At 37.6% G+C, this 13,866-nt stretch overlaps 1 protein-coding gene across 1 annotated transcript in view; it reads left to right on the top strand.

Annotated features, from left to right (window-relative positions):
- RNF38 (ring finger protein 38) overlaps positions 1 to 13,866 on the top strand; it is a 100,894-nt gene that overhangs the window by 67,373 nt on the left and 19,655 nt on the right. The window contains exon 2 of the mRNA XM_053465813.1: positions 8,787 to 8,854. Coding sequence (XP_053321788.1) covers positions 8,787 to 8,854 — 68 coding nt within the window. The remainder of the gene's footprint in view (positions 1 to 8,786; positions 8,855 to 13,866) is intronic.

Genomic DNA, 13,866 nt, shown 5'->3' with positions numbered 1-13,866 from the left:
TATTGGGAAACATTACATTTGGGAATTACCGGTATGTACTTTCATGTCAACCTCTACCTTATTGTGACTGTTTCTACGGCTTTGCAAAGAAATTGAAGCCTGAATACATTTACACTGTAATTTCATATAAAAGTGTATTTTTTTTTTGGAAATATCTGTTCACGTTTTCTTTGCACAGTTATAATAACATTTATTATGTTCATAGCTTCTGTACTACTAGTAATATTTTTGGAAAAACAGTGATACTAAAAAGTGAGCCAGATAAGAGATTGAAAGAAAACAATTCTGACAAATCCATTTGCGTAACTTAAAAACCTTTATAAAAATGTTAAAACGTCACTGTGAAGTAACCCGTTTTCCAGTAGCTGCAGTTAAGCCGGACAGTCTGCAAATAGTGTGATTTAAACCTTAAACAATGTGAATTGGCCATACTCCACATAGCAACCGCATGCAGAGGCTGAATGCTGGACTGTCTGTAATACACGCCGTGCAAAGCAGCTTTCCCATGATCTTTCTAAAACAAAGTAATATTGGCATACCGGGGAACTCTCTAACCCTGAAACTCTTCAAATATGAATACGTTAATAACCCATCCTGACGATTTTATGTAGTTACTCGCCAAATGTGTTAACTAAATAGCTCTAATAACTGTCCTCATGGAAAAGTTGACATTTCCTTATTTAAAGACACACTTAACTTAGTCACCTGCATTCAAGCAGAGATTTCAAACACTGGAAATAAAGACACCAAGCGGGTGTCTTATTTATGATTACAGAAGTATAGAATAGAATAGGAGTTGGCTCGAGACTGTGTGACCCTGTGAATTTGCCCCATCACCCTGAGACTCTGAGAGTTCCATAGTATGAATATTAGTATGATGGACTTCCCTCTTTCAGAGGACCAATCGCTCTGTGTGACCCCAGTCCATCTTCCTTACCAAGGTGTTGCTTAGAACGTTTGATGCGTATAAGTAAAATCACAGAGTGTTAAAACTGTTAGTAATGTGTGCTTAAACTACAGTATGTCTGACTAAAGTATTTAGTTGAAGTTGATAGCTTTTTTAATAGGCTGACAGAAAAAGTACACATATTATTTATATTACATCTAGTACTTTTCTGTTTCAGCGGATTTTAAAACAGTTCAGAAAAGTACATTACCATACTCCCCAAGTGTCTTGGTTTTCGTGTGACAGTCCTGATTTTGCAGTCAGTGTGGCTCATGGGCTGGTTGGGGAGATCCTCTGATGACCTATGATGGGCCCAGGGAGGTGTAAAATCAGTGGAGATACAGCAGAGACCTCTACTGCAGCGGCCATGTGGCCACCTCACAATTCTGTGAAGCTGAGAACCACAAGGTGGCACTTCAAGTATGGTGGGAAGGTGATCTGGTCCCAATCGTGCCTCCTCTTGAGGCTGATCACACCCCTTCTGGGCCTTTACCTCCAGCCACACATCCCAAAACACTTGTCCCGATACGGACACCTAAAACGTTGAGGGTATATATTGGCATATGGTAGAACAGTGGTTTTCAACACGTGGTCCACAGCACCTTCCAAGAGAGTGGCAATGAGCATGAAAAGTGGGGGTTTTAACATATCAGCATGAGCAAAATAGAAAGTGGAGAATAGGAGGAACAGTTTCTCAACTTGACCATTTGTATTAAAATGTAAGAAATTATTGAGTCTGCATATTTATATTTCTGGGTTACTTTAAAAAGAGACCCAGCACACTGGGAATCACTACGTTGATGGACCATTTTTCTAGAGTACCTCTCCTTCATTCCCACGTCAGTTTCATGGCATTACAGTAGAGTAGAAAGGTCTGGGTGGGCCGTAATCAAAAGGTCAAAAAGTATCATGAGAAGGGGCAAGTAATCTTGCTCAGTCATAGAACTAGTTGAGAAACAACTGGATGAAAACATTCATAAATGACAGCTAAATTCTCATTCCCTCTGTCTTATCACATAATGTTGCCAAGTGACAAATATGATAAGTTAAGATATGACTAGCCAGGGTCCATGCTTGATTGATACCCAACAGCTAAGATCTGGGAATCTTATCATCCATCGTAAATCTCCAGTAGAAAAAACATTGTCATAGTCAATTATTAAAAAAAACAAACATATTTTAATACATTTAGAGGAGGTCTAGAAACCCCACCGTTGACAATTTTGTTTCATTGCAGCTGGAATATACAAAAAAAGGTCACCCTGAGGTTCCACGCCACAGGGGACCTTTAAGAGAAAACTGGAAACGGTCTCCTCAAGTGACTTAGCCGAAGCACTGTAGCATTTCTAATGGGAGCAATGTCAAAGGGAAAACTAGGAAAGCAGAGGAGCTTCATGTTGAGCACCGGTTCCAGTGCAACCCTAGTGATGTAAAGGAACAGAATGAGAGTTTAGAAGTGCCCTGCAATGATTGCTGCTCTAGAATTAGAATTCTCCCTGCAGTTTAAGCAGTAAGATGACAGACGTTTGCATGACTACAAGCATATGGTTACAGCCAAAGATAGAAACATTTCTCCCACTCTCTTGTGCTTAGCCGAGTTTGTTATTAAGGACTATGTTGTGTTCTTTCCTACTTGTTTTATTGGTTTCTGCAAAGTGTTGATAACCTATTCACCTGGGTAATACACTTACTGGGGTCCTGTACTCAGCACTCAACTCGTGTACACTGCACCCTTATGCATAATGCATAACACGACTCTGCCAATATGTTACTTTACATGATTGCTATTTATCTGTGTGAGGAAAACGATTGACTACAAGCTTGATTACAGAAAAGGTATGTTACTGTTTTTGTTTACTACAAGTTCCTTCATAACTGTCGCCCCCCTTTGCATGGTTGTGTGATTAGAATTAGCCAATGTCATTTCTTTGGCTAGTGGTATATCCTGGACTATGTTGCTAGAGCAGATTGCATTAAGAGTGCACCCATTGGCAAGAATACTTTTCTGGGTCCACTGAAGTTGTTGTTTATGCGCATGCAGCAGACAATGTGGTACTGCCTTCGGTTTCTGAACAAGAGACCTCTGTGGTCACGAAAACTGACATGCCTCTACATCTATATCAGCCACACCTTTGACATTTGAGTGAAAACCAACCCACTCCTTTATGGGTCAGTGAAGGAGCAGTAAAGAAGGGGGGAAGACTATTACTAGTCAATGTGCCCAAGAATTTTTAGCGCTCAGTTGATTTCAATTATATTATTGCCATCTCTTTTGAAGATGGTTAAAAGGGACAGTCTACTATAAAAATGCATATTAAAGTGAGTACTTTGTAAATGCTTTAATACGCATTGCTCCAAAACAAAACAAAATTCAACCCTGACACCGAATTTTCAGGCATGCTGTAAAATCTTCCATCATGACCCACAATCAGTGGCAGTAAAGTACTTCCATTGAAATCAATGGGAGTATGTCCTGTAACTGATTGACAGTTTAAGCGGCCAATCGGTGGCAGGAAAGTGCTCAAATTGGAATCCATAGAAAGACTTTGTACATGTGCACTCTGGTCTCAAAAGACCACTCCATACAGTGTCATCAGAGCCAGCGCTGGAGATGCATCACATGCAGGGAGATGCATTCCGCAGAACACATCTCCTGCAGAGCATGATCTGGGTTGGTGGGAAGAGGTGCAAATGCATCTGCAAAATGGACCTCACAAACATATGAAGGCACCATGTGCCGATAAAATGCATATGATGGCTGCAGTGTCCCTTTAAGGTAAAGCCCACCAGAAAACTGGAAAAATACTGTAAACAAATTGCTGCATTCTTTCTGGAAACATACCGTATGTATGTCTATACATGGTGTGTTCATTATTGTTACTTGTTGTATTTAGTAAAAGATTTAAGAAACCCACCAGAAAAAAATATATATATTGTAAAAAGTTGCTGCATTCTTTCCTGAAACATGTATTTATATACACTGTCTGCCCAATGAGAGGCTCGTCATGCTGGGCTGGTGTTTGGGCAGCTTACGTCAAACACTGCAGGTATACAGGTACTTGGTGTGCAAGTTTTCTAGGCCAGGCTGTCTTTACCCATGAAGCATGTAATGTCAAGTATATGCCGCCTGAGATTATGGTGTAGGAGAATGCCCGGAAACAATGGATCATGTTGTGGGAAAGGAGAATAAATTTAGTGACTAAGGATGCGGAAAGTGAAATATTTTATATAAAATAGAAGACAGAGGCAGAAATTTGTGTCATATAAAAAGCTGAGTCTTACTGGCACTTTGTATGTGCTTTGTATAGTATGGGACTAGCAATTAATGCCATGGTTGACATTATGAGCATGTTCTGAAAGACATACTCAATGAGTTGTAGCCTTTGCTAGAAAATGCAAAATAATTATATTTTAGTGATAAATGTTATCAACCATACAAGTACAAGTCAACGTATGAGAAAGGCTGATGGACTATGACATATTTATAGAGGGCCGCAAAGTGACATCATGACAGATCGAGTTCTGCACAGACCTCTGTAGTACTACCAGGCAGTTTCAAGAATTGCATTTACACTGTACAATTCAGCATTACTGAATTTTCTCTCTCTCTTTTTGTTATAAAAGGAACATTAAACCGGTTATATCTGAGAATCCTGTAAAAATATTTACAAAGCAGAAGTGACCATATAAATGACACCAACATCATTTTTATAATCCCCAAAAAAACTGGAGCGATCATAATATACTTTAGAAGTTACAGGCTGCTTTCACTTTGCTTGGAGACAGTGATCTTGCTACGATTAGTCACTCACTATGCAATTTTGATCAATATCAATACAGGAAATACTACCCCTTAAAACCAGAGGATGTAATATTACGTCCCTGTAAAACCGACATTACCGTAACATTATTATATCAGCTGTCAGTTGGACAGTTACAGGAAATGAAAATAATCTAAAATGGTTCACCGTACTTAAAAAAAAAAAAAAAAAAAAAAACCCAAGAAAGAAGAATAGCCAAAGTTTAGTTTACTGACTGTAAGAATGTTTCAATTTGTTCTTTTATAAGTAGTTAACTTAATTGCAGTGATAGATCTCGTATAAGTTAGAACAGTTCAACATTGTGGGTACTTGGTGAAATCAGGTACTAGGGCTACTTTTTAGGGCTAAGTTTAAGAACTTTGGGGTGAAAATATCTTTAGATTTGACTTGTGGATCAGGGGGTTCGTTCAGAAGGTGCTGGTATATTCTTCTTGTTTTGACTGTGACATTGCAAGCACTAGCTTTTCTTGGTTAACATGGTTACTTGGATACTTTCATATGTTTAGAAACTTTTTTATTTCTATTTCACCGTTGCCTCTTTCTACACAGCATGGGTGTAATTGTTTGCTTTTACTCAAAGATAATATGTTTCTTACTTCCAGTACAAATCAATGCTTAAGAAAAAAAACAATAAAAACACATTTAAACTATTTTTATAGACTTCACTGACCCTTTGAAATCCGGAAATCTTTTTCTTCCTGAGTTGCCCTTCGATTGTTTGAAGTTTTAACAAAAGATAAAAGTGAACTGCTTTAGATGCTGAGGTATCAAAAAAGTGTGTGAATTATATGAAATGCAAACCCTAGCTTAATACATTCTTTTAATGCCACACACATTATGAAATCAACAGCAAGGGGTCTGATCTTCACTCAGTCACTGTCAGTGTTTCCAGTTTGTCATACCACTTCAAAGTGAATTTTTTTAACAGACAAGTATATATATATATATATATATATATATATATATATATATATATATATACACACAGTAATGTTAACAAAGAAAATATGCCCCCTTTGAATTATATAGTTTTTCAGGACATAACAATAATCTGTTTCTCATCAGGTCTAAAGATTATATTCAAAAAAATAAAGCCAAAATGGAGAAGCCATGTGTGAAAACCAAAGTACACTTTATGATTCAATTGGCCCACTCTTTTTACAATGTTGCTTCAGTTCATTGAGGTTTGTGGCCATTTCTTTATGAACAGCTGTCTTAAGGTCTCGCCTCAGCATTACAATCAGGTTGAGGACTGGACTTTGATTGGGCCATTGTAACACCTTGATTCTTTTCTTTTTCAGGTATTCTGTTGAAAATTTGCTGGTGTGCTTGGGATCATTGTCCTGTTGCATGATCCAATTTCAGCCAAACAGATGGCCTTACATTTGACTGTAGAATACTTTGAAATGCAAAGGAGTTCATGGTCGTCTGAATCTTAATTAATCAGCGATGAACTCCTTAGCATCTATTTAGCATCATAATTCCAATGGAAACAGTGTACTTGGTTTTTCATACATGGCTTCTCCATTCTGGCTTTATTTTTGTTGAATAAATCATGACACGGTGTAATATTGCATGTGTTGTTGTTCATCTGAGGTTTTATTTACCTAATTTTTAGACCTGCTAAGGAACAGATGATTGTTAGTATGTCCTGATATGTAAAACCATACAATTCAAAGAGGGTGAATAGGTAGAATAGGTTAATAGTCAAGCTAGGATCCACCTTACAACAAGTTAGTTCGGATGTATAAAATTATGGAAGGGAACCAGTTAGTTAGTACTGCAGGGCATTTTACCTGGGCTGCTCACCAATATGAAAAAAAATTGTACGTGTCCTGGAAAACATGGCAGATGTGGTCTAATGGATGAATCTGGTTTGGCAGATGCCAGGAGAATGTTACCTATTGAAATACATACTGCCTACGCTAAAGTTTGGTCTAGGATGAATAGTGGTCTAGGCCACTTAGTTCCAGGGAAGGGTAATGTTAATGCTACAACATACAAAAGCATTTTAGACAATTGTATGCTTCCAATTTTGTTGGCACCAGTTTTGTTCAAGCCCTTTCTTGTCCAACAGGACTGTGCCCCTGTATACCAAGCAAGTCCATAAAGACATGGTTGAACAATTTTGGTGTGGAGGAGCTCAAGTGGCCTGCACAGAATTCTAGCTTCTGGGATGAATTGAATTGCTGATTGCGAGCGATGCCTTCTTATCCAACATCAGTGCCTGACCTCACAAATGCACTTTTTCACTGAATGGGCACAAATTCCTACAACCACACTCCAAAAACTTGAGGAAAGTCTTCCCAGAAGAGTGGAGGCTGTTATAACCATAAAAGGGGGTAGAGATGCACTGGTTTTCCTAGGCAGAGCTAGATGATATGTACAATATAAAATATTAAGCTGTACTTAATGGCCTACAAACTGAACAGCTACTTAAATAGCTTTTTAAACACTAAGTACAACTATATAATTTTACAAACAATATAGAGTGTTCTTAATCCTGTTTAAGCAAACACATTGGCAAAAATATAACCTTCTGTTAAAATAAAGCAGAAGACAGTAAAAAATTCAGTTTTTAGCATGTGCAATAGCTCAACAGAAAAGAGCTCTTTTCTCAGCGTTTGGTTGAGTTTGATATAAACAGATTTCAATCCAGAAGTATTGATTTGTTTATTATTAGTTCATTATTAGTTATTTAGTTAATTTCTGATCCAATGTTAAATAAGTTTATTATTCAGGACGTCTTAAACATAAGATGCCATTCCTGAAGGTTTGAATTTGCCTGTAGTTTTAGTAGAAGGGTTTACACATTTACTTGATATTCTATATTGGTGCAGATCTCAGTTAAAAGAAGAATTGAAGAATGCATATCAAAGTATATTGTGTTTTAATATGTAGCTGCCCTCCTCATCCATGGTCCGATGAATGTTGCCACTGATTGGGTGCGTGAATCAGCAGAAAAAAATGCTCCCTATGAAATCACATTGGGGTGTTGGTTTAATAATGTAAATTAAATAATATTCTGCCACAGAGTTAGTAATAATCACTTGGTGCTACTACACTATGTTATTTACCCAGGATAAAAGGCACCAAACATAGTACTAGCAGTTTTGGTTTTCTATGCTGTCTCTGTAGCCACTGGTGACATTTAACCCCTTAAGGACAATGGGCGGCCCCTAAACCCATTGAAAACAATGCATTTTGAGCCCGTACATGTACTGGCTTTGTCATTAAGGGGTTAAAAGTGTAATTCTAACTACACTGGTGAAAGAAATCGTTTTCAGAAATAATGTTTAATTTTGTTACATCTTGCCTTATTCAGAATTGTGCAGGGAAAACGTTATTGTCATGTGACAGAAAACAAGACACCACTAGGGTGCTGCCATTTAAACACGTTTCTTAAACATTTTTTTGTGTTGTCTTCATGTGATGAAACCTCAAGAGGAAAGAATACAATCACTTTTTCTGTCCAAGTGGCAGCTAAAGCAAAAACACATTTTATCCAAAAATAGCATTGCACAGAAATACATTTTTGTTCGTGTAGCATATATATCACTTTCTTGTACTGTTTCAAAGGGCCAATGGCAGACGCTTGTTTTAGGGAATATGCTTAGACATATGGCCAAGGGGGGTGGGCTTTATTGAGATTTATGGTCATTTAAAGGGACACCCCAGCCATAATGCATATGACAGCTGAGTAGTCCCTTTAAATTACGTGTTGAGGTGCCTTTTGCAAATGCTTGGGGGTTTCTATAAAATTGCTTCTATGACTACCTCCCAGCTATATGTTGTGCAGAAGATGTGTTTAGCCGAACACATCTTTTGACATGTGATATACTCACCGCCAGTCAGCTCCATCATTGGCTCTGCCAAAGCTCAGGGGATCTAACGAGCTGCACTACTCCTCCGTGGCCTGACAATTCTTGCTACTGAATGGCTGATTTAGCCTTCCAAACCAGTTGTATATTATTATTAATATGAAATATCCCCCATTCTTTTTTTTTTTTTATCTGCAGGTCATCTGGGTCCCTCATTTCAGTGCCAGTCAGTACATCAAGATCACATATACAACGATGACGAAAAGGTATGGATTCCTTTAAAAGCTCATAAATTGCATGACAACCTTTAACACTTTACAATATCATCAATAATTTCTTATTACTTAAGGAATAACATATGGTGATGAGCACATTAAGCATTTCAGCAGTACAGGTCTTGAAAGAGTAGAGTGGAGTAGTAGATTTAAACTATAATTAAGAATGTTTAATATATATATATATATATATATATATATACAAACATATATATATATATATATATATATATATACAAACATATATTAAATTACATGCTATATTACATTTTATTTATAGAGCACAAGCGGATTCTGTAACACTTATACAATATGGAGATAGTTAACAATAACAAGAGCATACTACATGTTAGGACATATTGGTGTAGAAGAAGATGAAGAGGACCTCATTCGTGTGCGCTTACAGTCTATTGGGATGTTGAGGATGAATGAGAATGAAGGTGAGGGATTGCTTGGGTGAGAATGATTTGATGGCAGTGAGGGTGATATGAAGTCATTGCATGGACATCAATAAAGAAAGAGGATGTGATATTTTGGATGACTTTGCCTGCTCAGACACTACATGTTACTGATCCTTTATACTAAGGAGTTCTTTTTTTTATCCATACACTTTCATTACGAGAGGTAGAAATAAGTTAATATGCATCTTATGTAAAAAAACACAGTGGTCGATTTTTAATCTGATACTAGTAATAAAAAATGGTGACAGGGGCAGGCTGCCTGCGCAGCTCCGCACAATTTGCAAGCAGCGAGGAAAAAGCCCCAGAGAAGGTAAATGGGTGAGGGGAAGCAGGCAAGCAGGGAGAGAGAAAGTAAAGGAGGGATGCAGGGAAAGTGTGAGAAAGAGGGCAAGGAAGGGATGCACAGAGAGTGAGAGAGAGAAGGTAAGGCTTTAACAGCAGGGAAGGAGGGAGGGAAGGAGTGAGATATAGGATAATTGAGGAGTGAGTATGTATGTTTGTGTGTGTGTTAGTGTATGTAGTATGTATGTAGTGTATGTAGCATGAGTATGTATATGTGTGTTAATGTCATAGTATGTGTATAAATACGTGTGACACTGTGTTAGTTACCAGGAGGGTCAAGGGACTGACGGGTCCATTTGGCATTCTTTACCTACCCTCCGAGCTAGAAGGTGCCGGCCCTACCCTGCCTCTAAGGATAAGGTCCCGTTTATCCAGTGGTAAATAAATAGTTCATTTTATAATCCAGTATTTAGTTTATTTGTGTCATAAGCTATCCAGGAAATAGCAGTAGAATTTAAGTTTTTCTCCCTTTTACTATGCTTCGGAAACCTGCCTCTTTGCCTCGCATATGTACCATTTTTAAATAAATTCTTTGGAAATGTGATGTGTGCACTAATCCTAATAGTTAATGATTACCGTGTATCTTTCTTTTTTTTAGCCTGCATTTCCTTTTAAATTAATATTAAATGTATTTAAATTTGATTATACCATTGATAAATACATTGGTCTGGTGATGTTAGCCACTATATATCTATATCTATATATAGATATATATATAGATATATATATATATATATATATCTATATATAGATATATATATAAATATATATATCTATATATATATATAGTTATAGAGAGAGATATATAGTGGCTAACATCACTAGACCAATGTATTTATCAATGGTGTAGTCTTCAAATAAGCTTTTGCATGTAGTACTGAAACGCACAAGCCATATGGTACCTATAAACTGGTGTATCCATCATTTTTGAAACTATGACCTTCTGTTCTGGCACTGATAAAAGTGCGTAAAATATATCAACACAAATGTACTATATTACAAGTAATATGATATCTATAAACAGAAATCTCAGCATATGCCCCTAAATTCCTAAATCAGGACACTGTGTACATCCAGTATCAAAGTAGAACAATATCAGCCAGAAATTGTATTTTTCCCACAGCTATCTAACCCAAATGTTTAACCTGTCTTCACAGTATGTCACATGCATTGACAATTTCTGTTATTAAAATAAGCCTTTTCCCGGGCTGATAGGGTTAATCCCTACTTCCTGGAAGGTAGATGCAGAAGCGTTCCACAGTGGCCTAAAAGCCTAGAATCTCCTATTCTCAGGATAATGATGAAAAAAAAAATATCTGGATTGTGTGGGGAGAGAAGGAGGACATGGGAACTGCGTTTAGCTTGATTCATGTTCTGAATTCATGTGGAGTGAGATCAGTAGGAAATGAAAGAGCAGAACCTTTTCATGTGTGGCCTCACTGCATTAAAACATGAGTCACTGTCTGGAGCATTATCCATACCATGTTAGAACTGGTTCAGCTAATTCAAATGTGAACAACACTGCTCGGAAGCTGAGTGTTTTACTAGGTGAAAAGGCACGACACGAGCCTTCTTCAGGTTTATGGTGCACTTCCAGCACGTTAAGGGTTAAGCTGCAAAATAAATTATTACTTACATTATATACAAACCTTATTAGTTCTTCAGATAACTAGGAAGGCAAAATGGCTGCCACATTTTAACTGCCAAATGAGTTGGAAGGGTGCTCGTTTGGTCTCTCTGGGAACAGTAAAAAAAAATAAAATGGCTTAAGCCATTTCCTGGGAAGATAACCGTTGTTGCTTTTCATTAGGCTTCTTAATCTTAACAGCAACTCACCGGCAGTGTATGAATTACAGAGAGGTGGTGGTCTGCCAAAGGGAATTTGACTAAGTTGTATGTATAAGTCTACTAGAAGACCCTGCAAACCAAATGCTGACAGTTCGCAGCGCTTTCGTGAAGAGGATTTTCTGTTCCTTGTGCTGATTTGGGATACCCCGATTAACCGTCCAGATAGTCTTTCACTATTTTGTATGGCCCATCCAAATTTTCACATGACAAACCTAAATATTTACTGTTCATCTAAATAAGTAGTAAAAAAAACCCCACCATGCTCTGATAGGCTTTAGGCCTAAACCTTTACTAAACCATTATGAAACAAAGCATTTCCTGTTGGGTACTTAATGCTGTTGTGCAGGATGACCCTTAGGTATTTGGAACAAGTTTCAAGCATTTCTTAAGAGAGAGGATGTGGCTCCAGATGTGGAGTCCAGAGGATCACTGATGCTAAGATGGATATTGTACTTTTTTGGAGAGCATAACTTCCATAGTAGCTATCCTTCCATAATACTTTTGATCGTTGAGAGGCATTTTCAAGAGCTCTGACCCCCCAAAATTGGTCCTAATTATCAATTAATATTCCCAACTCTCCATCCAAATGTTTCATCAAAAAACTTTTATGGAGTTTCTTCTTTTATTCAGTCACCAAAAAAAACACCTGGAACTCATATACGACTTGGAAATCTTTTGGAGTTCTCCAAGAAAAATAATGTGATTCCCATGTTTGATGGGTAACTCTATTGAAGACATTGACATTTAAACCACAGAAGATCGAAATAAATGCATTAATATTCACATGTTTAAAAAATGAAAAATAAAAGCACTCTGTGTTCAGTAATGAAAGATAATGAATGACTTAATAGTGTTCTAGACCAGTGTTATCCAACTGCAGGCTTTGAGGGACCCCAGCTTAAGCACATCGATCTCGATGATTAAGGGAACTATGATGCACAGAATCCCTGGTATTTTTGTGTCCCATAAGGTCCAGACCTGGACACTACTGGTCTAGACCTGTCTTTGGAACTGGAACATCACTCCCATCACACCTATCACACATCACTCCTATCACATATCACACACCACTCCTATGACACATAACACCTCACTCCCTCACACCTATCACACAATATTCTCATCACACCTCTAACATGTAGCATTTTTCCCCTCACATCTATAACGCATCACCCAGAGGGGCAGGTAATGCAGTGTGGCCCCCATTTCTACTTTCTGTCAAATTTATTTTTTACCGTTTGTTGGATTTTCTTGACAACCTTAATGGTTTATTCACTAAGCTATGTTTTTATTGATGTATACCACCCATCATTTTAAATGGCCAGAGAGACACATCTGTTTTAGAGGTTGTGTTTAGAGATGTGTCTAAGGGTAGGGTTTTACTGACACTTTTGATGGGAACTGTAAATATATTGATAACTGTTTATGTAACTTAATAATTAAATATCAGTGTTCAGCTGTTTCTATACATGATATTGCTACTTTTAGGGCTACAGCATACAATGATACACTTATACCCATTAAACATTCTGGGATGTATTCACTAAACTGAGAGATTACAGGAGATTTGAACTTTTAAACTCCATGACTACCCATTCATCACCATCTCCTGCATTAAAGGAACATATGCATATGGTTAGCTGTCACCTTTAAATTATTGTTTTCTCACCACTGAAAAAGCATGGAGGAATTTTGATAAATCCAATATGTATGACAACCCCCCAATATGTAAACTTGCAGGTGATGTGTTTAGCTGGTTATAAGACTTGCTTGCTAAAGTGCATGTGCTGAGACCAAGTGGGGGTGGGTGTTTAGGACTACAAAATAATTAGAGCGTATACGAAGGTCTCTAACTTATATATCGCCGCAACAACTGTGCTTGTTGAGAACCAAAGCATACAAGTGATACAACTAATAAATTTACTATTGGATGCAAAGAACTTTATAGATGACCTCTCAAAGGGTTATTCTACAACTATTGCAAGATCACTAACGGGATTTGTACGATAGACCTTGGTCACCGCAGCAAGCCTCTGGGGCAGCTCGAGCTGCCATAATACTAAGAATTATTTGTGGCCAAGCTCTGTATGGTTCATACAGCGGACAGTGCTGCCTAGTGAATAAGGGCATGTGGAGGACAGCTTCACACAGTAATCTAGACCACAACATATTTGGGCAGGCACAGGCAACATATCAGACTTCTCTGTTTAGCTATTTACCATTTCACGGGCTGCTAGTAGAAGAAAATCTATATGGATGTGTATAGTGTTGGATTATGTTAGAAATGTAACCTGTACAGATCCTTTTCTATGAAAACATTAGCGTAAGGGTGCCCTTCTCAACATTCTAGAC

The sequence above is a fragment of the Spea bombifrons genome, chromosome 1 (assembly GCF_027358695.1).
Source record: "Spea bombifrons isolate aSpeBom1 chromosome 1, aSpeBom1.2.pri, whole genome shotgun sequence".
NCBI lineage: Eukaryota > Metazoa > Chordata > Amphibia > Anura > Pelobatidae > Spea > Spea bombifrons.
Note: the sequence above shows the minus strand (reverse complement) of the source record. Positions and strands in the feature narration are given on the sequence as shown.